The 24,106-nt window shown below is 42.7% G+C and overlaps 3 protein-coding genes across 5 annotated transcripts; 2 read left to right on the forward strand and 1 right to left on the reverse strand.

Moving 5' to 3' along the window:
• LOC120688590 (tryptophan synthase alpha chain-like) lies at positions 1-3,485 on the forward strand. Its single transcript, XM_039970954.1, has 8 exons — positions 1-236; positions 976-1,122; positions 1,214-1,388; positions 1,557-1,633; positions 2,074-2,151; positions 2,762-2,839; positions 2,949-3,008; positions 3,097-3,485. Exons 1-8 carry the CDS (start codon positions 162-164, stop codon positions 3,235-3,237), a joined length of 831 nt encoding a protein of 276 aa, XP_039826888.1. The 5' UTR covers positions 1-161; the 3' UTR covers positions 3,238-3,485.
• Positions 3,486-5,150: 1,665 nt separating this feature from the next.
• On the forward strand, positions 5,151-8,658 carry LOC120691168 (bZIP transcription factor RISBZ2-like). The gene is made up of 6 exons (XM_039974169.1): positions 5,151-5,771; positions 6,386-6,479; positions 6,969-7,167; positions 7,601-7,676; positions 7,765-7,890; positions 8,066-8,658. The coding sequence occupies exons 1-6, from the start codon at positions 5,388-5,390 to the stop codon at positions 8,426-8,428; spliced, it is 1,242 nt and encodes a 413-aa protein (XP_039830103.1). The 5' UTR covers positions 5,151-5,387; the 3' UTR covers positions 8,429-8,658.
• A 396-nt stretch (positions 8,659-9,054) lies between these two features.
• Positions 9,055-16,017, reverse strand: LOC120690226 (guanylate-binding protein 4-like). Of its 3 annotated transcripts, XM_039972810.1 has the most exons (17): positions 15,552-16,015; positions 14,323-14,425; positions 14,133-14,202; positions 14,003-14,041; positions 13,778-13,895; positions 13,636-13,693; positions 13,488-13,552; positions 13,365-13,371; positions 13,220-13,280; positions 12,066-12,125; positions 11,935-11,954; positions 11,771-11,836; positions 11,423-11,590; positions 11,083-11,340; positions 10,490-10,702; positions 9,724-9,995; positions 9,055-9,642 (listed from the first exon to the last, which is right to left on the reverse strand). In XM_039972810.1, the coding sequence occupies exons 1-17, from the start codon at positions 15,665-15,667 to the stop codon at positions 9,498-9,500; spliced, it is 1,839 nt and encodes a 612-aa protein (XP_039828744.1). In that variant the 5' UTR covers positions 15,668-16,015; the 3' UTR covers positions 9,055-9,497. The 3 variants fall into 3 exon arrangements, 2 of the variants coding, with proteins under 2 accessions (XP_039828744.1, XP_039828745.1); XR_005681666.1 differs by lacking the exon at positions 9,055-9,642 and having other exon boundaries at positions 10,490-10,569; positions 15,552-16,017; XM_039972811.1 differs by lacking the exons at positions 9,055-9,642; positions 9,724-9,995 and having other exon boundaries at positions 10,569-10,717; positions 15,552-16,017.
• Between the last annotated feature and the right edge of the window lie 8,089 nt (positions 16,018-24,106).

Here is a 24,106-nt window from a genome sequence, read left to right on the forward strand (position 1 = left end):
ATATCCTTTCCATCCTTAACCATCGCAAATTCGCAATCGAGGATTCACAAACGCCGCCCCTGCCGCCGTCGCCGCCGCGTCGCCGGCTGCTCCGTTGCCCCAGCGGGGTTAGCGCACGCAGCGCGGCAGGGTTCTCGGCTAGGGCGGCCGTCACGGTGCCCATGGCCGACCATGGCGTGGTCACCGGGAAGCGCACCGTCGCAGAGACCTTCTCTAGGCTCAGGGAGCAGGGCAAGGTGCTTGCGTTTGACCTCGCCCTTCACTTCGTCGCAACCCCTGCGGGGCAATTCACCCAACTCTGCAGCTCTTGCTATTTCCGATCAAGTAGCAGGGTCCCCCCGCCCCACCCCCTTTTTTTTTTAACGTGCATAAGTGCATTCACTACAAAACCTACAACATTTCCCCATAGTTTCCTTGCAAGTGGTAACCTGTTTGTAGTAAATTTGGTTAACTAACTGCTACAACTGTGGGTGATGATTTTGTAGCTAATTTCGTTGGCAATTTGATAAAACTGTTGGGAGTTATGCTAATTTGTACTAGAAAACTATAGGCCACATTTCTTTGAATTGCTAACAATCATAGGGAGTACAAACTGTAGGTCGATCTTCAAAACTGGTAGGGAAAAGTTGATAATCTTCTGTATCTGTTCAGATGCAGTGATTGTACATTGTAAGCGCACTCTCTACTATCTGTCTTAATCTTCAGTGAAAATTCTGGTTTTGCCTTGCCCAAGATTGTCTGGATTTGGATAACTGAAATACTTGCATCTGCAAAATCAGTGTGTCTTTTTGTGCAGTCTGTTTTTCAGAAAATTATCTGCATTAGGAAGTTGTATCCAGATTACTGATAAGACGCTAAGTGGAGGCCAACCTTACTTGCAGTGATCTTGCCTTATGCTGTGTCTCAGTGTGACATTTAGCTTTTTCTGGAGTAGAAATTTAGCTTAAGAAGTCTGTCAACCTTGGAGATTTTCAGACTGCATTCATTCCATTCATCACCGCGGGTGATCCTGACTTAGCAACCACATCGAAAGCATTGAAGATCCTCGATTCCTGCGGTTCAGATGTGATTGAGGTTGGCGTACCATACTCGGATCCGCTGGCTGATGGGCCGGTTATTCAGGTAGGTGGTGATGGTCTTTTTCTCCACCAGCCGCAACATATTTTGTTTCATATAGCTTTTTACAGCTTTGTTAACTTCACATCATTTCCAGGCATCTGCAACACGTGCACTTAAGAAAGGCACTACCCTCGAATCTGTCATAGGGATGCTGAAAGGGGTTGCACCTGAGTTGTCTTGTCCTATAGTTCTCTTCACATACTACAACCCAATTCTGAAGCGTGGGGTGCGAAACTTCATGGCTACTATCAGACAAGCTGGCGTAAATGGTAAGTTTCCTTACATAGCGAATCATGCGGACTATGGTTGTTTTATACTTTGTTACTATAAGATGTTTCTTCTTGCTTCTTCTGTATCTCGTAAACATGATTTACACTTGATTCAGACATTTTTTTGTTGTGTCAGTCAGATTTGTTGATTTACGCAATATGCTGTAGGACTTGTAGTACCTGATCTTCCTTTGGAGGAGACAGTGTTGCTGAGGAGCGAGGCCATTATGCACAGCATAGAGCTGGTTCATCCTCACTCTCATTGTTCATATACTGCTCCACAAAATTTATTGTATTTTTCCATAGTTGTGTTGCTATCTAGTTCCTAGCTAAATTCTCGCTCAAGATGAGACCTACCTATCTTCAGTTTGGCTCGGTCCAGCCCAGGCCTCCAAAAATACACAGTTGGAGAAGATCTTCTAGGGCTTTGTATCAGCCTGCCCCTAGAAGCAAGATCTAGTCTACTTGGCTCACACATGTCAGGCGGGTTTGTCCATTCCACCTTCAGAAATCCAGGATAAGCTAGGTTAAGGCCATTTTAAAGTATATTATGGATAACTCGGGCTGGTGTGACAGCATTATACCTTTGCATATTAGTCATGATGGTGAACAGTGAACTAATCAACAAAAGCGATAGCTTGACCACCAGCCATTTATCATTTATATTTTTCATGATTGCCCACAGGTGCTGCTTACAACGCCAACCACTCCAACAGAGAGGATGATGGAAATTGCAAAAGCTTCAGAAGGATTTCTTTATCTTGTGAGTGTCTAGAAGATCCCAGCTATTTTCCTAGTTAGAAGTCCTGGACATCGTTATATATTTCGGATGTGTTTTATATCTGCCCTTGGTGAAAGTTTACATTTCCTTTTTACTAAAATGGAAATGGGGTGAGCCTCGTGTCGGAAAAAGGTGAAAGTTTACATTCTGAAGTAGGACATACTAGTATACAACATAGGGAATAACTGTGAACTATTATATTATATCACATCCATACATTAGCGAAGAAATTTATTTCACCAGACATATGTGTACAGAAAAATATAATGGAAAATATAATTTGTTTTTAGGTCGGGTGGGAATTATGTCACCTAGAACATACGCCTGGTCATTCTATTTCACCATCATATTCGACCTCTGGCGTACCCAGTGTCGTAGGCTTCCCGCACTACGCGGGGTCCGGGGAAGGGTTGTTTTAAGCACCAAGCCTTTCCCGCACAAATGTGCATAGGCTGGGGCTCAAACCCGGGGCCTTCCTGTTACAGATAGTAGGCTCTACTGCTGCACCAGGCCCACCATTCCATCATATTCGACCTCTGCTCTTCAATTTTATTTAGTGATTAGTGGCATTACTAACTTGTATGTTATGCAGGTGAGTGCTGTTGGAGTTACAGGTGCACGCTCAAATGTAAACTTACGTGTGGAACATCTTCTTAGGGAGATCAAGAAGGTTAGGAAACTATAATCTGTATGCCATAAAGTACTGTGAATTTGGTTTAGTGCAATAATATCTCTGTGGAAATTTGTGTTCAAGAATGCTCATATTCTTGACGTTACAGGTTACAGACAAACCTGTAGCTGTTGGCTTTGGTGTATCAACCCCGGAGCATGTGAAACAGGTGAATTAGATTTCTCTGAACTTTCTTGCTAAACATGAGTGTATTACTACCTGTGTTACAGCTTTCTGATATCTTCATTACTAAACAGATTGCAGGCTGGGGAGCAGATGGTGTAATTATTGGGAGTGCAATTGTTAGACAGTTATGTGAAGCTGGTACTCCTGAAGAAGGGCTGAAAAGGCTAGAGGAGTACACCAGGAATATAAAGGCCGCCATGCCATTGAGGTGATCACGCCCATCATGAGCAAGCTGATTAGAACACAACAGAATACCGATTTCAGTGGTAATCTGGTCAAGGATTAGCACCCTTAGTTCAGCCTGTGTTGTTTGATGCTTCCGTCATGCTCGAACTCTATTCCTGCCTATAGAATTATAAACCGAATAAAGGCGGTGGTAGTTCATTAATTGTCTGAAGTATAAGATTGTGATATTTTATCATGGTTTGGAGGGAAAGGATTTTAAAGTTTCATATGCTGATCCTTTTTGTCTTAAAGATGGAATATTGGAATGAGGCTGCCTTGACTCTTGAGAGGATAGGAATAAGAGAGGATAAGGTCTTGCTGATTTCTATGGCTGGCTTGTGATTTGAACCCCGCAGATGTTCATGGATGAGGCAGCATGATGGGCTGCGCTGAAAATGACATTGCCTTCAGAGTATGTATGTCTCTTGCTCTCTTCTGGAAGAATATTAGGAGCAGAGAATGATCCCAATGGTCCCAGATGTTGGGTTTTTGGATAACGGAGAGTCAATTCCAGCCTCTTTGTTTCGGTAACTTTGAATCTCTATTTATTGTCATTTAGTCCCGGATTCTGAGCTCCAAAGTTAGTCTCCGACGTTGCCACCTTTTTAATCTAGACTATTGAAGCCTTTCTGGCTCTTATCATGTTACTAGTAACATGTTGGTGAATCGATTATGTATGTATTGTAGCTTGCCATGGTGGCATGAAAGAGAGACACATCTGGTTGTGAAGAAGCAGTGTTGATATTGAACTGCCCATGTTCAAGTAGGTGCGTATGACTCGTGCTCCCTGCATTTGTGCAGCAATGCAAGTGCACAAATGCAAGGAGCATTGTGCTCCTGTTGAGTACAAGGGTCTAGGGCCCATGAAAAGTCAATTGCGTGCGCCAAGACGCATTCGGACAAGCGACGCTGCTCAATCTTCTCACGTTCAAGTGGATCCCAAAACTCCGCCTAGAAAGGGAGGAAAAAGGATGATGAACAGCTAGGATCATCATGTGAGTTTGACTCTGGCCTTTTTCTTGGATTACTTTTCTTATAAATATATCATATAAAGAGAAACTGAATACAAATTTTCCTTGGGTTAGTATCAAAACACACGGCTACAAAAGTGGCACATGGTTGGGCAGGCTCAAGAAACTTTTACACGCAAGAACTGGGAAATATCGAATACATTTTTCATAAAAAAACAAACCGAAGATTCAAATTTCTTTTCGGTATTTGTAGCTTGACTTATTTTTGTAATGAACAAAAGCTCCGCTTATCAAAAAACGTACAATTAGATTAAATAGTAAAAAATGCATCGATAATAAGCATTTAATTTTCCACATTGATCTGATATCGAGACTCCAACCAATGAGAAAAAAAAAAACAGAGGACCTGGCGAGTCTTTTCCTTGGAAAGAATTCAGTGCCCTCGGCTGCTTTTTGGATGAGACTGAGATCTCAATCAGGCAATAATAAGGATATCCCTCCATCCGGAAACGGGAAAGGGCCCATCTGAGAGTCTGCACTTTGGTCATGTCACTAGTGCTGCACAAAAGGGGATAAGCTTCGATCACGTTGTAATCGAGCGTGTCCACGTCACCTCATGATCGGCCCTGATTCGCGTAGTCGAGGCCATGTCACCTTCTTTTAACCCTGTTGATGTTGATGATCATGTAAAGTTGCACGCACATCGTGTCAAAAACATGTGTTAAGACTTAAGAGGATAACGGTAAGTTTTTTGCATAACCCGTCGAGCTGCATTGACAAGATAAGGGTTATTCTATTCTGTACTAGTTATTTGATTTTTATTCAACTTTGAGGTAAATTCCCAAATACTACTTTTTCACGTGAAGATAAACCCGAAATACAGTATGTGTAAGAAAGACCAAACATGTCCCAGGAAAGCTGAAACAGAATCCACGTTCTGCGAGTAAAACTGGCGTGCGCGGGGAGGTGTGAAGCCGTCCGTGCTGACTCATTTACACATCCTCCTCCCTCTTCTTCCCCTCCTCCCTTCCATTTCTCTCCTCTTCCACCAAATCCAACCCATAGAAATTCTCCAAAAATTTCCAGATCAAACCCTCGGATCCTCCGAGCCCCTCGAGAATCCGGCCGAATTGCCTCTCCGCTGCGTCGTGATCCGGCTCGATCCCATGGAGCGCGTTTTCTCCGTGGAGGAGATCCCCAACCCCTACTGGGCCCCGCCGCAGCCTCAGGCGGCGGCAACCAGCGCTGTTGCCGCGCCAGGAGTCGGTGGCGGAGGAGGAGCGGGGGGAGCGGGGGACGCGGCGGGCGCGATGAACCGGTGCTCGTCGGAGTGGTACTTCCAGAAGTTCCTGGAGGAGGCCGTGCTCGACAGCCCGGGGCCCGTGGCGGGCGTGGGGAGGGGCGGCGGTGGAGGTGGAGCTGAGGCGGCGGAGAGCAAGCCGCTGGGGGTCGCGGCGGCGGCCTCGAGCGCGGTTGTTGACCCGGTGGAGTACAACGCGATGCTGAAGCAGAAGCTGGAGAAGGACCTAGCTGCCGTCGCCATGTGGAGGGTATATGACTTATGAGCACTTGCCTTTAGCTGCAGCTCAACTGCAATGCTGTTTGATCGAATGGCTAGAGCGCATAGTAGCTTGTTCTGCGTTCTTATGTGATCAGTCTATGATGTGAGTATGACAAATGCTGCAATGTTCCGCTTAGTTTTCTTAGTGATCTGTAGAGGACACGAAACAGCTGGTGCATATTTCCATACCTAGATCCGATATTTTGTTGCAAGTTTATGGTTCCTGTCATTTCATGTATGGGTGGGTGTTAAAACTTAAAAGCGATTAAGCTGTCGTGTTGTAGGACGGAGGTGATTGTGCACTGGTTGAGTACGTGAGTAGTATCAGCTTGGTTTGTCTCCTATACGTTCTTGTCGTTTCCTTGATAAGTGAATTAGCTTATTTCATACATATATATTTTTTGAATTATATGAGCCTGGCTTGTCAGATGTTATAGCTACTGGATATGTTGATCAGAATTCGTGCACTGAGTTATCTTTCCCCATTATCTGTAAAGCCATTCCCTAACATTAAGCGAAGCAGTAAAAAGTTGATTAGAACCCGCCATGCATTTCTCGTAGCATGCATTTATTTGCAGTATTCCCATACCATTTTTTCCACAGGGCTCTGGTGCGACGCCTCCAGAACGTTCTGCAGCTGGTTCGTCCTTGCCAAATGTGGATGTTTCGCATGCAGTTGCCTTTAAACCCGTTGGAGGTACTCATCCCCTTGCCACATCTTCAAACTAATTATGAAACTTGGCTATAATGATTTAGGATTCCATGCTGCACATTAGCATAGACCTTCAGTTCCTTGTAAGCACCATATTTTCTTTACTTTCTTAACAAAGGATTAAGGTTGTTTTTCTTAAGATTTTTGTATTTTATATTGTTATCTTCCTTCCTAGCATGCATCAGCATGTTCGTGGGTGCCTTAGTTGACCATGGTGAACTTAAAACTCAATTATGACACCCTGTTACGATTGGTAAGGCCTGTATAGCTGTATCCTTATAGCATATCCAGTACCATGCAAGGGTAGGCAGTTTGCTTCAGAATTGGTCCAAGTAGCTGAAATTGTGATTTCACAGGCATCATGCTATTTTATTTTAGTGAATCCTGCACAAACTGTAAATGCTAGTCTTTTTACTTATATGACATCTGGCTGAATGGCTGTACTATGATTGGGTTGGATGATGGACACATCAGGTAATGGAATTCCAGTTGAAAACAAGCTAGCTGTCGCTCCAGTTGGGGGATCAGGTCCACAGGTGGTACAAAATGCTGATATCCTTGTTAAGCAAACCACTAGCTCTTCCTCACGAGAGCAATCAGACGATGATGACATGGAAGGAGAAGCTGAGACTACTGGAAATGCAAACCCTGTTCAGCAGAGGCTGCAGAGAAGGTGTTTTTTTTTTTTTTGCTCAATTTAAAGTGTATGTGCATCATTAGTTTACTTTATGGTATACATTAACGAATGCCACAGCAATTATAATTAAATTTGTATCATCGTTCTTTTCTTATATTCTCTAGTATCACTTAGTGACCAATTCTCAAGTAGAGCAGTCTACTTATTTTTTATGCTGGCAATAATTTAGCCTCCCTGTCAAAACTTTGTTGCCCTAGTGCCACAGCCACATACATTTGCTCACAGCCTATAAAGGTATGGTGAACTACGCAATAGAGTTGACAACGTCCATGTCTGTATCAATGGTCTCAGAAGATTCTGTTTATGCTGGATTGCACCTTGTGATTTACTAGTTTAATTCGTTTATTCTGCTGAGGATGTCTTGCATGCGATTCTTGGAGATGATGCCAGTTTTCCTGATTTTTTCCAGGAAGCAATCCAACCGAGAATCAGCTAGGCGTTCAAGAAGCAGAAAGGCAGCTCACTTGAATGAACTGGAGGCACAGGTCTGATGGGTTATGCCATTGTTTTTACTTGTTGAAAATGTCCAAGAATTCTTGTCTCATGAGTTGAGTTTTGAATGCCCTGTTACAGGTAGCACAGCTAAGAGTTGAAAACTCTTCGCTGTTAAGGCGCCTTGCAGATGTTAATCAGAAGTTTAATGAGGCTGCTGTTGACAATAGGGTGCTAAAGGCAGATGTTGAAACCTTAAGAGCAAAGGTGTGTTATTTTGTTTATGCTATTTGAGGCCTGTATATGTTGAATTGGGCACTTTGGGTTGTTTCAAATACTTGATTTGAGAGGATCCATTTGTTGTATCGTACAGGCCATTGAAACATAATTGGATGGTATTTGTTCATTCTGATTGAATGTGGGAATGCATCAATGTTTGCAGGTGAAGATGGCAGAGGACTCGGTGAAGCGGGTGACAGGCATGAACGCTTTGTTCCCTGCTGTATCTGATATGTCATCCCTCAGCATGCCATTCAACGGCTCCCCATCTGACTCCACCTCCGATGCTGCCGTCCCCATCCAAGATGACCCGAACAGTTACTTTGCCAGTCCAAGTGAGATTGGAGGTAACAACGGTTACATGCCAGAGATAGCTTCCTCGGCTCAAGAGGATGATGATTTCGTCAACGCAGCCCTGGCTGCTGGCAAGATGGATAGAACAGCCTCACTGCAGCGGGTGGCGAGCCTGGAGCACCTCCAGAAGAGGATGTGCGGAGGGCCAGCTTCATCTGGGTCAACCTCCTAGACGTATCCTCCAGTGGGATAATTTGACAATTTCAATATACATTGTAGTGGACATTGATGTGGATTTGTTCGTTGTGGACATATATGGTCAACTGGTCATTGACTCATTGTACTCGTGCTACTGTTCTTGAAACGCAATAGGTTAGCAAAATGCCACAATAGTGTTGACATGCTCCGTCAGAGTTGACTTCAAATTCAATGTTGACCCAACCTGTTCTTTTTGCAAGTATAGTGATTCAAGCCTAACGGGCCAACGAGAATAATCGGTGGCCACTTATTCCCTCCATCTTGAAATATAAGGCATTTCAGTATTTTTGGAGAGTCAAAAAATTTCAAATTTGATCAAATTTATATAATAAAGTAATAATATTTACGATATCAAATATGTACTATTTGATTCTCCATTAAATATATTTTTATAATATATCTATTTGGTGTCATAAATTTTTATGACTCTAAAAATTATCAAACTTGAAAAATTTTAGCTCTCCAAGAATGTTGGAATGCATTATATTTCATGACAAAGGAAGTAACCCATTAGCCAACCACCAAGGTTCAAATTGTAGCACAATGCTGGGGCCCACATTGCAAAATCAAGGCTCATAACCGAAAAGGCTTGCATGCAGATGACGTTACCAACTATATAATACTGCAAATTTCCAAATACCACAGATCAACACTTTCAACTCATTACTGACTATCACAGCACACTCTTACAATTTGGTGTATGATTTGTTAAGAACAAAATTCTTGTAACAATTGCAGTGGATGTAAAGAATAATCAATGAATTGAGGTCGTAAGAACAGCCTAGCTACAGAACACGGATATTGTATCCTGGGGTCCAAATTACAACAGAGGCTTGCGCAACAGCGCAAGTGCCCCAAAGCCTTAGTTTCACTGCCTCTCTTCATCGACCAAAAAGAATCGGAGATGCATTGGCAGAGCACTGTCAAAACATGCCCATCCAACAGCACGGATAGATGATCCACAATGGGCAGTTTGCTTCTCTTCTATATAAGTTTATATTTTGTACCATTCTTCAAAAAGAAAAAACAATCATTTGATATCACTAGTCTGATCTTGGGCGAGTTGAGTTCTTGTATGAGTTCTTGTACACTGGTAGGAGCGAACCCCTGCCCCGTTTCCTTCTACCACCAAAGCATCTCCAGTAAAGAAGCCCAAATGAGAGCATTATGACAATGGGGATGGCCCATCTGTGCATGGAATTGCATGTTAGTGACAACAGTAGCGTATTATGACAATATATACTTAACTGAATGGAGTAAAGAGACTACCTGTCCAGATCAAGAATAGGGCTGTACACGATGGTCTCCCAGGAAGAAACAATGATGTGCCACGCTGGATTGTAGTACAGCGACTCTGCTGACCAGAACATTCTCGTGTAGGTCTCTAGGAAGATAAACATCACCCAGGCAACAATTTCAAGTAAGAAGAACTTGATGACAAAGCGCCCGATGACCACCATGACCAAGGAGAAGGTCACCAACCAATTGAAAAGCTTGTTATTGTATTCTTTGATGAAAAGAGCACGAGCCTTGACAAGCATCTGATTGCAATACCAAATTGGAGTTCAGTCCATGCAAACCATAAAAATGTTTTAAAGAGTAGAAGCAAACTATAGACTAACCAGAAAAGGCAGAACTGCAGAAGATATTAACATGCAGAATAACTTCAAATGGGTACAACATATTATCTTACTGTCTGTTCATCTTTTTATCATCTTATATGTTTATTTTGATATTAAAAAATCAGAAATGATCTTAGTAGTGATATCAGGTACCAAACCAAGGCTGCCAATATGAAAGTAACCGAAATATCAAATTTCTTAAGGCACACAGATAAAATGAAATGTCAGATAACACTAAAAAAATAAAAATTAGTAGTAGAAAAAGGTCTAGTTTGTCTTGGAAAGCTAGGCTGTAAATATATGCACACAAAACATATGGCTAATTTTACAACTTACAACACTCAAAAGTCATGATTTCACACTTCCTCCTTGATGACTAACATGCAAACTATATTCAAAATTAGGAGGCAAACCTTTGACATTCTACGCTCATAGCTTTCTTTTGCAGGTCCAACGCATTCCCTTACAAAACTTTGGTTGCAATGAGTAAAGCCTGCATTGAATTTTGCCATTGAAGGAAGTTTCAATACTTGAAGGTGATCCATCTTATCTTCACACTCAGAAAAGCGAGCTTCACAAAGCTTTGATGATTGATACTCATTAGCTAGAAGGAAGTTTCTGTACACCTACAAAGTACATACCTGTAAGTATGTAAAACATATTATCTTCTAAAAGTGATAGAAGGTGGAAGTTAATTCAAGGCATAAAGAGATGCCACAGAAAGTTTCAGCGGTGTTCCCTAATCTCCCATGGAAAGAATGAGAGGTGCCAACAAGGAAATAGGAAAAGAAAACCTTAGTCATAGCAAGTTATAAAAGAACTTTCAAACTATACTAGTTGAATTATAATTTCTTTACAAGGCCAAGAAGAACAAATAGAAACAAGAATGCATCATTCAACTATTACTCTATTGTCATGCAATAAAAAACATTTCAAGGTGGAATTCCTTTCTCAATGTGAAACACAACCTAGAACATATCCAAAATATTGTAGAGTATTAACGAACCTTTTTAATCTCATCTTCAAGCTTGAGGACCGACTGAGCCGCATGATGTTTACCAAAGTGCTGCTTATCAAAGATAATTCTGGCTTCTTCATTTGCCATCTCATGAACTTGCTGCAGTTTTTCTACAGGTACCGGTAGGCCTAAGCCATCCATTTTGTCCCTATACACCTTCAGACAGCGCTCAAGAATGGCTTTATTAAAAATTTCAACAAGGGATCCTGTTGATGGAATTTCACCTTTATTCAAAGCCTCAAGAATCTGAAACACGAGAGGAAAAGTTACCAAAAGTTCAAATGGATCAAATACATGTCAGCAATTACTATATCCGAAAGTATTTTACCTGCTGCAGGAAAGACACAAAGTCCTTTCCGTTCAGAGTTTTCCCCTGCACAATTTTTGGTTTTATGATGGATGCAACCAGCTGCTTTAATTGTTCCCGACGTTTCACATATAACGGTTCAAGCTCTTTGTCCTCCATGTCACATAATTTTGTTCTTTGCAGATGAGGCTGTATAAATAAAATCAATATCCATATGATTTATCGGCATGCACAGTACAAACCAAAAGCATCAACATTTATCGGCACCATAGAAAAGAAAATGGTACCAACGTTAAACACACTAAAGTTCTATTGCAGAGCAGTCGACAATTTAATTTAAATAATTTTAGGAAATCATAAGAAATGCACCTGAGGCAAGCTAAAAGCGGTGCTGTTGTCACCCATAACTGCCAAAGAATCTCTGATTTGATTGACCTAAAAGCACATAGAAAGCAAATATTGTAGCAGAGTTTGGATCTAAATAGTTATGGGAATCATAGAACAGAAGCATAGATTTCATGAACAAACTATACCTCATCGATATATTTGTCCCCTGCATAAATATACACACAAAAAAACACATCAATTCAACTAGACACGAGAGATCGTTAGATGCTTTAATATCACTAAAATAAAACCAGCCAATATGACTGCAGGAACTAACCATTATCATTAGGCACCCGTTGGAGGGCTTCATTAACCATTTGCTGTACAGATTTTCCTTCTGTCGAAAATGTCAAAGAATCCACCATTAGAGAAAATTCACATATTTTGCACAAGTAAATATGGTTTACTAATAATAAAAGAGTGGTTGGCAGAATACGAGACACATATGAAAAGATTAGGGCACTACTCTAACGAATGACAAACTAATTATTTAGAGAGCAAAATATTGTGTTATAATATATTTAATCTACAAAAGTTTAAGCTCCTCTTACATAGTAGGAATCATAGAACAGTAAGAAATATATCAACAAGGTGTCACAGCCGTCGCTATAGGCTGAAAAGCCCATTCCTTTAGCAAGCCACCATTGTGGAGAGGTTGAACAACAAATGTCTTAAAAATCACATCAGACTATACAGGGGCATATACAGGAAAGTCTTCAACCTGGTGCTAGACCAGTTAGGAATAGCCAGGCATGCAACTGACCTGTAGAAATTAGCTTAAATTTTACTTTCTTCAACCTATGTATTAGGTGGAGTTAAGTGAGTCAGTTAATTTGGACTGATGCTTCATCACCCCCAGCATAGGTCCTGGCTCCGACACTGAGACTATATGACCAAAATTAACGCAACATTATCCTACAAGCTGTTGAAATGCTGATAGTAAATCAAAATATGGATACACTAGCACAGTTGCAAATAAAATAAAGCATATGAAATTGCACATTCACGCAATTTTTTTTTCCAATGGATAGCTAGGGCAAATAAGCACTTTTAGGAGTTAAGTCCATTTAACTTACAAATTGAGTTTTTACCAGTTCATAAAACAGCACAATTATGGTGCAGAATAAAAACATGTTTGCGACATGTGATCACACAAAAACTGAAGTAGAGATAATTCCAGGTATCACAAGTAATTCATGGTACCATTTCTCTTACTTTCTGCAGCACAATGACTATTATAACACAAACTGAGACCCAAACAGAAGTGGTTGCAAGCTGCTCGTATGTGATTGATTACATGCAGCAGATTGCAGAACAATTTCCACAATTCAATCAAAGATTCTGGTTTAAAGGTCAAGCTTTTGCACTCCCAAACAAATTGAAACTGTTCGCAAATCATCTTAATAGAGAACCATTTTACAAGAAACTTACGGAGGAAATCTCTCTGGATAAGCCAGAGAAGCTTTGCAGGCTCAAAAGCCACATCTTGTCCCTGAGGAAACAATAAACACATTCCATAAAAAAGCTGTCTGTATTCCTGTTTTGCAGGCTCATATTCATGAAAATGGAGCATTACCTTCACTCTGCAAAACACCATAAGGCACGGGGAGAAAAGAGAAGAAAAAAAGAGGAGAAACGTTAGTGTTGAAGTCTTGAAGATTGAAAAGAAAATACAAGCCGCAAAAGAGAGATGGCAAACCTTCCATAGAATTCTTCAGCAATTTCAACAGCAAATGAAAGCCTAGATATATCAGCTTCACGCACCTGCAATCCCATCACAATAAAATTAAAAACCAACGAACAAACACACACAAAAACACACACTAGCAGAGTGAGAGAAACTGCACCGTCTCAGGAAGATTGTAGATAAGCACCGAACTTAAGACAGTTGCCAAAGCAAATATCCTACAATTGGGGAAAAAGGCTACAATGGTGAATTCTCCGTCCTAGGAAAAGAAAAGCAGAAAGAGGTCATTTCTAGGCACACACCTGTCATCATATACATTTGATTTCCCAACACTTTCAAATCCTTCTGTGTCTAGATAAAGGACAGAAACTTTGGAACCATCAACATCCATCTCAACAGGAGTACCCCAAATCCAAATACCTGCAACAATAGGAAAACATGCAATGATTGCTTCATAATCTTTTCCATAAGAAAATAGACAAGATAGCAACAAGGCACAAGTCTAGAGAAATTGGTAATTACATCACCTTTAGTTTTAGTATCACGCATATGACCAACTCCAAAACCTGCATAATTAAGTTTGTCACATCCTCAAATAGTCCTAGTATGTATTTCAGTGAATCCATGTTTATAATACCATAAGCAGTGTCTAACTACCTTTATCACATGATAAGGAGAGAAGCTGGTTGAGGAGAAAAGATTTTCCAGATCGGTAGGGACCAATGACCTGGGTTCACAAGCATTGATCATTTAGGTGTCAACATTGCAATACGCAATCATTAAGATTGTCATTGGTCTTATTCGATAACGTAAAATGACAAACAGTTTACAACTTATTCAAACTTACACCAACAATGGCAATAGGATTTTCAATCCTGCGAATTGCATCTAGACCTTGTTCTGAGAGACGAAGTTTAGTGTGTCCATGGTCTGGCTCCACTATTGGAAACCTGTAATTACACACAGTCAATAGTTGATAGTAGGCTGACTTAATGATCTACTCCATTAAATACTTCCTTGAAAAGCATGAATAATGTAAGTTAATGTTACATATTTCCAATCAAAAGTAGAAGAGAATAGTTAATAGTAACACACAGCTGAGAGGTGGGGGGTCAGCAGCAAGGTTCCATAACCAAAAGAGTGCAGAAGCAAGTGGCCTCTGACTCAATGACTCAAAACCACATACAAAACTTTGCAGTGAGGTCTTATATGTTTAGTGCCCATATCCACTCAATAGAGAAAGGTACTGAGCTATTAACATTTAGAAATCTCGAAAGAAAGCCAAAACATTAACCATCTTTTGTTGTTCAGTACGATCCATAGGCTCAGACAAATTCTACGTAAAGTTTGCGAATGTAAAAGTAGGAAACGATTCGCTCAGCAACTTCAACTAAAAAGCTACAAAACAAGCATATACTTGAAGCTTGATAAATTGAAAGGTTGGGCACCTAGCAATGTTTGAAGTTATTCAAATTACAAGCTTATGTAAGAGCACGCAAAAAATATCCAAACAGAGACATTTCCAAAACAAGGGTACCACATCCACTGTGTCATTGTCCAGTCAAAGTAGTCCAAATTTCGACATCCTTGCAAACTGAATCAATTGCACCCATAAGAATAAATTTCGGTAACAAAATGGCAAAAAAAAAACACCATTCCTCTTGGCCTGCTCCATTTACAAGGCATGAACTACCAACCACGTATTATTCCTCGACATCTCACCAAACCTGTTCTTCTATTAACTCCCGTCAAGTCGACATGAGAAATTCATGGCACAACATACAAGACGGCGGGATTCAGTTTGGGAGGTGAAAACGTTAACCAGAAATGTCCCAAATTGCATGCGATGTATGGCGAGCAGAGCGCTCCCGTTCCCTACGCTACAACACCTCACCATCGCGTGGCATGCACGGCCCGGACGGCACATGCTTCCACCAGTCAACGCACGAGCAATGCTCGCCCACAGACGCAACGCGACACTTCGCGCAATCCAATGCGAAATCCCAGCGCAAGCAACCGGGAACGGCGGCAGCACCGACAGAGCAGACACGCGGAATCAGAACCGAGAATACTTACGCGCGCTCGAGCTCGTCGGGATCGGGATCCCCCGCGGCGACTCCCGCGGCTGCCGCAACCGCGAGCAGCACCAGCGCCAGCGCGCGGATCCCCGGGGCCCGCCGCCCCCGCCCCATCCCCTGCCCCTGTGCCCCGCGGCCAATCACCTCCTCCTCGACCCAGATCTCCGCCCCGCGAGCGAAGGCGACACCGTGAGCTCCGCAATGCGGCGAGCGGCAATGGCCAGCGCGGGCGCCGTCGCCTGGGCGCCGGGCGGCGACAAGCAGGATCCAGCAAGGGTAAGAGGAGGAGGAGGAGGCGGGCGAGCGCGGGATCTGGGGCTAGGGTTTTGGCGTGCGCGCGGATTCGTTGTTGCTTCGGCGCGAGGGAATGAATGGGAAGAACTGGAGCCGGGACGACGAGGTCGGAACTTGGAAGGGGGAGAGGAAACTTTTCGGGGAACGGGAAGACGGAGGAGGGGGTGTGATGCGAGCGGCGAGGGCTCCGCTTCCGTATTTAAGCGGGCAATTGTTTAGCAATTTATGACGTCGATTAATGTGGTTAATCGCGTCGATTAAATTTTACCGGGCCCGCATGGCAGTGGGACTGGGCTGTGGGTTTGGTGCGCAAAAGCTGGGGCCCATGGGTGCTGGGGCCTTGTGTCGTGGTGCGAGCCACGACTTGGCGGGGGGAGACGCCGAGACGGGCAGACGGCGAACAGCGACAGCGAGCTCCCTGAGGATGAGGAACGGGCACGTTAGCGGGCCCACATGGCGGTGACTGACTGGTCGACTCGTAGGAACAGAAGATCTGGTGCGCTACTGCTTCGTGCGTTGGTCGCCCGCGCCGTCGTCTGATGCTCAACTACGGGCCAAGTTCATTAAAAAAAACTACCGGCCAACGGGGCTTTATTCCATTTCGAAATCGTGAAACACGTTCGGTACAATTACAGATGAGCCGAATTTGTATTTGTCTATCTATACTATAAAAAAATTGAAACATTTGAAATCTTTTCTCATCAAAGTTAGATTCACTGTACCCTTCACGGAAGTCCCACTTGCCATGCCAAAAGTTTGACGAAAGGGGACGGAGTCCTATTTTTTAATAGATAGAAAATATTTCCACCCAAAAGTCTTGTTTTTTTTCACCAAAAGTTTTACCATACCCACTGTTGTTTTTTTAGAAATAAAAAGAGAGAAGATGCTATTTTTTGAAAGTAAAAAGAGAGAAGATCGCTGATTTTGGAGGATGCTGTTTTTTTGAAAGTAAAAGAGAGAGGATCGCTGATTATCGTACATACCATTGGTTTTTTGAAAGTAAAAATAAAGAGGATGCTGTTTTTTTTGCAAGTAAAAAGAGAGACGATAATTTTAGGGGATGCTGTTTTTTTAGAAGTAAAAAAAAGGGGATGTTGTATTTTTGGAAATAAAAAGATAGAGGATCGCTGATTTTTGGAGGATGCCGTTTTTCTAAGTAAAAAGAGAGAGGATCGCTGATTTTTTGGAAGTAAAAAAGAGAGATCATTGATTTTTGGGATGCTTTTTTTTAAGTAAATAGAGGATTGTTGATTTTTTGGTAGTAAAAAAAAAGAGGATCACTGAATTGATCATGGTCACGTTCCTCTGCTGGTTGTCTCGTTCATCTCGTTCTGGCCACCACTTTCATCGCACAGCACCACGCGCTAGATGCCCTCCCGTTCCTCCGCCGCTCTTGTCGCACGTCACTGCGTGCTACCTGCCCGGCCGGCCGCGGCCTTGCCTCCTCGGTGCTCTCCCTTTGCCCCACGTTGTTGCACGCTGCCGTATTCTTGATTGCACGACTGATCGTTCAACTGCTTCGTTGCAGATGTGGCCTCGCCTGCTCGGAGTGCTCCATCCTCTCCACGTTGCCGCGCTCTGCCACGTTCCTGACTGCCCGCCTGTTTGGCGCGTGGGGTTCAGATTCAGCTGCAGGCATCGGCGCCCTCCTTCACATTTGGTTGATCGTCGCCACCAGTGCCCCTGTCCGTCAAGAAGGGTGCCATTGAGGTGTGAGACTCCACTGATTGGCGCCATATGCGGCTCTGGTCATCTCCATCCGACAGCCCTGTTCGCCGAGAAGGGAGCATAGAGGTTCGAGGTTTGATTCATAATTGTTCTCTGAACGTCTCCCCCTCCTGCATGTTTGCTTACAGAGGTGATTAGGTGATTCATCGTTTGATTAACCAGCACATGATGACTCGTTATTTATTTTTTGTTGTGATATATTTTGATGGGTTGAAGCAAATGGATGGTCGTCTACCATTTGGTGATATCACAAATACCTTGAATCGTCGTAAGCGACATTCACATGATCAACATGATAACCAACCTGTGCAAAATAGTATGTTTGTATGATCTTGTTATAACTGTTTCATTTTATTTTGCACATAATTCATAAACCATAACATTTGGAATTCCAGTTGATTGCATCGAGCAAAGAAAAGTTAAGCGGCAAAAGGCTAGGGAGAAATATGCAAGCATGCAAGCTGATAAAAAAAACCGAGTTGAATGCTAAGAGGCGAGAAAGTTATCATCGGAAAAAGACCAAAACAAAAACTACTCAAAATGATACACAGAATCTCGGTATAAACCCGACACATCAGTATGTGAGTCTGCTAACTCAAATGTATTGACCATATGAAGTCCAATGGTGTTGTTGAGCAACCGAATTCTGAGTTAGACGGGAGAACCACAACAGGTATATTTAAAAAAAAAATATACCCATCTGTGTGAGTCTACTAACTCAAATGCATTTACCTTATGGTAGGTGTTGCCCATCTGATTAATGAAACAAATACGTCCAATGGTGTTGTTGAGCATCTAACTTCTGAGTTAAACAAGAGAACTACAGATGATTGATGATTCATGGTTGCATTTCAATGATACTTTCCAAACAATTCCAATGGAACGTGCGAGCACTCTATACAGAGCATATGATATTGTTAATTATTCGTATTATAGCTGGATCATATGCATATTATCAATTCACTAACGTTCTTATATTTTTTGAACCATGTGATAGTTCTTCCGAAATTGTCTCTAGTCGAGCAGCGGAGGGCGAAAGACAGAGAAACGTGGAACAAAAGGTACCTTAATATGACAGATGATCAGAAGGCTAAGAAGAAATGCCAACAAACAATCAACTAGGACTATCAATTATTCTGGTATTATAGCCAGTGTTCCAGCCAATAAAAAATTTGCACATTTCTTGAAGCATCATTTTTTGCATTACAATATATATGGTTTATTTTTTAATCATTTATTGGCATATATATATATTCTTATATATATATATATGTCAATAAGATATATATAAGAATATATATATATTACAGCATATATGGTTTATTTCTTATATATATTTTTGTTTGAATTTTTTGAGTATGAATAAGATTATATATATTGTGATTAAGTTTCATTATTCTAAAATAATATTTGTGCCTCAGTTTATTATTACTGTGTATTGTTATTACTAATTTTTATTTTATACTCTATAATATAATAGCTAATGCATAATAATATTTTTAAATATAATTATTTTTTAAATATGTAATATTTTAAATATAATTGTTCTTTAAACACCTACGTGTGGGTGCACTAGTAGAGGTAAAAAAGAGTGGGAAATGCGGGAGATTTGACGCGTCAGGGGAGAGAGACATAGAGAGAACAGGATCCGAGAGGCTCTGGTGGCCCGTTTCATGTGTGGGCCGTAGCCTGCTCTCCTACACGACGCGTCGCGACCGGATCTTGCCGTAAAGTCAAGCTCGGCCCGCCAACACGTGCACTCGAGCCGGGCCAATTCTTCCTCGTTCGCTACTCCAATTTGAGGGACGCAACGGTTGTCGGAAGCTGCTCCAAAATCCAACTACTTCGTTGCTGCTTTTCACTCGTACAAGTTAATCGTGCAAGCTTCTGCCAATCTTACTACTCCCTCCATTTCCAATAAATATAGAGAGAATTATTTCCTTGGCCCTAAAAAAAGTTGTGATTAGTTTCTTGGCCCTTTTTCTCTTCAACTTAGCTATTTGGCCCCAAAATAAGTTTCATAGAAATATCTACTTTTTAGTAGCTCAAATGGTATCTTAGTGATTTTTGTTGGATCCAACATGCTCACCCTGTTCGGATGGACGGTTCCGGCTGGGCTGGAGGCTGGGCTGGTCGCCAGCGCAGCTAACGGACCTCCCACGGTCCCACCTGCCAGACGCTCAAGCTCCAGCCAGCGCTGGCTGGAGCCAGCCAACCGAACGGGCTGTTAGATATGACTCCAGTGAATTTTTCACTATTTTATCATGTTCCTGCGATTTTCTGTGATTTAAAACTGAAAATAGATTTATAAATGCCTAGAAATTATTTTACAAGTGGGAAAAATACCAAAAATTCATGAAAAGTTTCTTTATGTTATCATTATCTTGGATAAAAACCTAAACGGATGCGTTTGAATATAGTTAGACTGTAAATCTAAATGTAAGTTACGGAAGGGCCAAGAAACTAAACGAAATTCGTTTTTTGGGCTAAATAGCCAAATTCAAAAGAAAAAGGGCCAAAAACGTAAGCACAACTCTTTTTAGGGCCAAGAAAATAATTCTCTCATAAATATAACTCACTTTTTGTGAAATCAAATCACTTTAAATTTGACCAAACTTATACATAATAGTATTAATATTTATGTTATAAAATAAATATCATTAGATTAATCAAGTAATTTATTTCATACTAAATCTATCTGGATATATAAATGTTAGTAAATTTTTGTATAGATTTGATCAAATATAAAATTATTTGACTCATCAAACAGTGAGAGTTGTATTATTTTGGGGACAAGGGACTACTAGTACTGCTTCCTTTGCCATGTGAGTAGCTGCTATCTTGTTTTGGCATGCAGAAAGAGGTTGTGTTGGTTCCGGTCTATCTGCTGCTCTTGTTCATCACTGCGAAACCACAGAAGTACTGTTTTTCTGTTGCCATGCCATTCAGCATCCGGCAAAATATATCAGTTGTTACTCTGAACGCATCGTATGATTTCTTTTCTGGTGATTTAAAATTGCGAATTCAGTGAAGAACATCTGTCGTTCTTCGTTAGGGTTTCATACCGTGGAAAGAGGAAAACTAGGGTATCGGCGTCACGGGCGCATCAGCATTCTGCTCTCGTCTCTCGTATTCCTGTACCGTGGATGGTACATTGCTAGTGTGTTGATAGACAACTTGTGTGTAGCACCTCATATTTCTGAAGAAAGGCCAACAGCAAGGCATAGGGATACGGCACGCCCCCCTCTCGCCCCCTGCTTGACCATGGATGGGATGGACCCATCTCTCCATGCGGTCCCCTCGATCTGCCAGTCAGAATTGAACTATCCGAGAGGTTGCTGATTGCGTCATCGAACCAATACTGATCATGATGTTTGCAGGGCCAGTGGCAGTGGGGGCAACATGCCCGTTGGTTCCGCCGCTGCCACGAGGAATCCTAGGAAGCAGCAGCAGCAGCGACTAGGCCGCGGACCACCCACCTTCAAGCCTGTTTCTGTGGAGGCCCAGTCCACCTCCACCAGACTCATTGTGGCCCAGATACAAATGGCGTCCTCGTGAGCTTCGAAGCAGCAGCATCGAGCGGAGCCATTTCAAAGCAAACAAAACAAGACCTGGACGCACAGGACGATCCGTCACATGCTCACAAGGTTACGCCGCGCAAAACGGTAGCGAAAATGGGCCCCCACACACCCCGCTACCGTGTACCGGTACATACGAGCACGACACATTTCGTTCTCCCTTCTTTTTAATTTTACGTGACAGCTCCCTCCCGTCGTCGTCCGAGTGCCGCGCCAAACCGTGCTTTCAGCCGAGAACGACTCGAGAGGCGCAGAGGAGAGGCCCCACGGCACGGCCAGATATCCTAGCATCCAACCATGTACGCGTCGGGCCGGGATGCTCCTCTCCCCCCTCCCCGTATTCACTCTGTTGGCTGTTTGGCTCCTCCAGTCAGTCAACAGTATTTTTCTCTCACATCGCTCCAGCATTAGCCACCAGCCAGTCAATAGTATTTTTTTCTCATACCACTCCAGCACTAGCCACCAACACAGCACAGCGAAAGAATGATTATTGCGACGAGGCCAACACAACACACGACGAAGGTGACAGCAACTCCCAGATGCTATGCGCCGGAGCCGGGGGCTTGGAGCAAGAGGGCTAGATGCGGGCACAAGCTCTAGCTTCGAGATCGACGTAGCATTTGTACTTTTGTATTTTTCTACAATAAAATAAAGTGATTTGAGCATATATAGTTCCGTAGCTCAGTTAACAATTTTCCAGTAGTTTGATAATCGGCGGGCTATTACTGATCATTGTTTAGTAATTTGGTAAATTTAGTTTAATATTTTAACTACTATTTTTACAAGTAATATAAGATGGTGTTGAATAATATTCTACGCCTAATTAAGGTGTAGAATAGCATTACCACACGCTCGTGTAGCTCAAAGTAATGACAAAATCACTTAACCAAATATCCTCTCCAATAGTTCTTTTGGCTGCTAGCGCCAGAAATTCTTAGAGCAAGAGCTTTGCATCCTTTATTTGTCCCATTTTTCCCAATTGATTTAGCTCGGGTGGCACTGTTTTCTTTTCTCCCGAAACAGGCGCGTGGGGCGGGGGGAAGAAGAAATCAAAGCGGGTGCCTCTTGTGAAAAGGAAAGCGTGCAAATGCATGCCTTTGGATTTTTATTTTCTTGGTTGGCATTTCCTAGCTTTTTTTTTCTTCACTCGCGTGCTTGGGTTCTTTTCCCCGTTCGATTCCGTTTCTCCAAAAAGTTTTCATCACCATGCCTTCTTTTCCTTTATGTTCTCGTCTCGCAAGCTCAAACTTCCCCCGTGAAGGCTGGAGGAGAGAAAGATGAGGCAATGCCCTGGTCCTGTTGCTTTTGCTCGAGTTTTTTTTCTTTTCTTAGCCCAAGTCATTTTCTCCTTTATATATCTTTTATTCTGGACTTGACGTTCCAAGTCTTTACGTGTGGAGAAAATTAGAGATAATAATCAGGTCAAGTCCACAAAATATGCCGATGCAAACTCGTTGTGAGCTGATAGTTCTATATGGATATTTTTCGCCTCCTTGCTTGTCAATCACAGCTGTAGTGAAAAGGGGGGCAAATTATAATGAGTCGGCTTCATGAAAAAAGTATGGAGGTGATTTTTGTTCGCTATTTTCTGATCTTCTCTGACCTTCTCTTTCAAAGTACCTAGCTTGGTGTTAATACTGTAGGAAATAGAAGTGGTGATTGATCCTGCACTGTTGGCATGTGCGTTACCGTTTCAGTTCTAAAAAAGCTGATCAGACAGCTAAACCTCTGAATGGACAACCATTGCACCTTATTGGCTACGAAGGGGGAAATACAATAAGGCAACCATGTGTAGATATAATTCTGACTATTGCACCTCTCTTTCAAGGCATAACTGTCTCTGTTCAAAATAAATATCAGGAAAGTTTGCAGAACAATTTTAATATTGGTTGAAAATCATATTATCAATTGTCTACAGTACAATTACAAATGATCAACAATGTCTGGTTAAACACGGATCATAACCCGAGTTTATAAACACAAACGGACCGTTAAAAGAAACCGAACATACTGCAGCTTTGGGCAATCTACACCTTGTTCATCGCACAAGCATCCCAAGTAAAGCTCGGTCACTCACATGGCGCAAGCATTTCAGCTCTTTTTGGCAAGGAAAGAAGCAAGTAGTTTTGCCCTCCCCTATCAGGCAATTTCTTCCCTCCCTCTCAAGTCTCATGAGAGATGATGGGAAAGACCTAACCCCTTTTATTTTCTCTTCATTTTTCTCTTTTTTACCGGGGAACCTTTCCTTTTTCCGGGACCTGGCCTTGCGCCCGGCAGGTCGTTCTCCTCTCCTTTTCACGCATTGTGGTGGTGGATTTCTCCTCCCTCTTTTTCCTGCCTCCTCTTTCATCCTGTTCCTTGCCTCTGAAGTTTGGTATGGGTTCCGCTGCTGACCCTGTCGCACTCTACCCTTCTCCGGTTCTCCCAGTCTCACACTGTGTGTGAAGACTGAAGAGAGGGCAATGATTCAGAGAGAGAGAGAAGATTTATCAGTACCAGCTGCAAGCCTGCAACGAGGAGGAGGAGGCGCAGTAGCTGCAGCCGGTGGCGCGTAGCTTTCCTGAAAGCAAGACGTGCAAACTGTTCGTGGCTTGCAGTGGCATCTGTTTAACCTGCAGCCAGCAATCCTCCTGCCCTTGTCACGCTCCCGATCCGCACCACCACACACACCCGCTGCCACTGCCCACTGCCAGGGTGAGTATCTATCTACCGCAGTACCGCGGCCGTGGGCCCGGATCACGGGCCCTTCGCAGGGGGGCCCACGACCCAGGGCGTAGGAGTACGAAATATATCGGCACGGTTACAGACAGGTGGACCCCGTCCAACGGTTAACGGGGGACCCCGTCCCGTCGCAGAGGGAATTGTACGTTACCCTGCCGCGCCGTGTGGGTCGACGGTTACCCTTTCCGTCCGCGAACGGCGAGACGATAAACCGTCGAAGTTACCGGGCGAA

This window comes from Panicum virgatum, chromosome 9N (genome assembly GCF_016808335.1).
Source record: "Panicum virgatum strain AP13 chromosome 9N, P.virgatum_v5, whole genome shotgun sequence".
Classification (NCBI taxonomy): domain Eukaryota; kingdom Viridiplantae; phylum Streptophyta; class Magnoliopsida; order Poales; family Poaceae; genus Panicum; species Panicum virgatum.

Coding starts and splice junctions, on each gene's coding strand:
- LOC120688590 (XM_039970954.1), top strand. CDS start 162: ATGGCCGACCATGGCGTGGTCACCGGGAAGCGCACCGTCGCAGAGACC. Junction 1,389..1,556: donor CAGACAAGCTGGCGTAAATG/GTAAGTTTCCTT, acceptor AATATGCTGTAG/GACTTGTAGTACCTGATCTT. Junction 1,634..2,073: donor TTATGCACAGCATAGAGCTG/GTTCATCCTCAC, acceptor GATTGCCCACAG/GTGCTGCTTACAACGCCAAC.
- LOC120691168 (XM_039974169.1), top strand. CDS start 5,388: ATGGAGCGCGTTTTCTCCGTGGAGGAGATCCCCAACCCCTACTGGGCC. Junction 5,772..6,385: donor CTGCCGTCGCCATGTGGAGG/GTATATGACTTA, acceptor TTTTTTCCACAG/GGCTCTGGTGCGACGCCTCC. Junction 7,677..7,764: donor TGAATGAACTGGAGGCACAG/GTCTGATGGGTT, acceptor GCCCTGTTACAG/GTAGCACAGCTAAGAGTTGA.
- LOC120690226 (XM_039972810.1), bottom strand. CDS start 15,667: ATGGGGCGGGGGCGGCGGGCCCCGGGGATCCGCGCGCTGGCGCTGGTG. Junction 13,896..14,002: donor GCGTGATACTAAAACTAAAG/GTGATGTAATTA, acceptor CTATTGTTGCAG/GTATTTGGATTTGGGGTACT. Junction 11,955..12,065: donor ACGGGTGCCTAATGATAATG/GTTAGTTCCTGC, acceptor ATATTTATGCAG/GGGACAAATATATCGATGAG.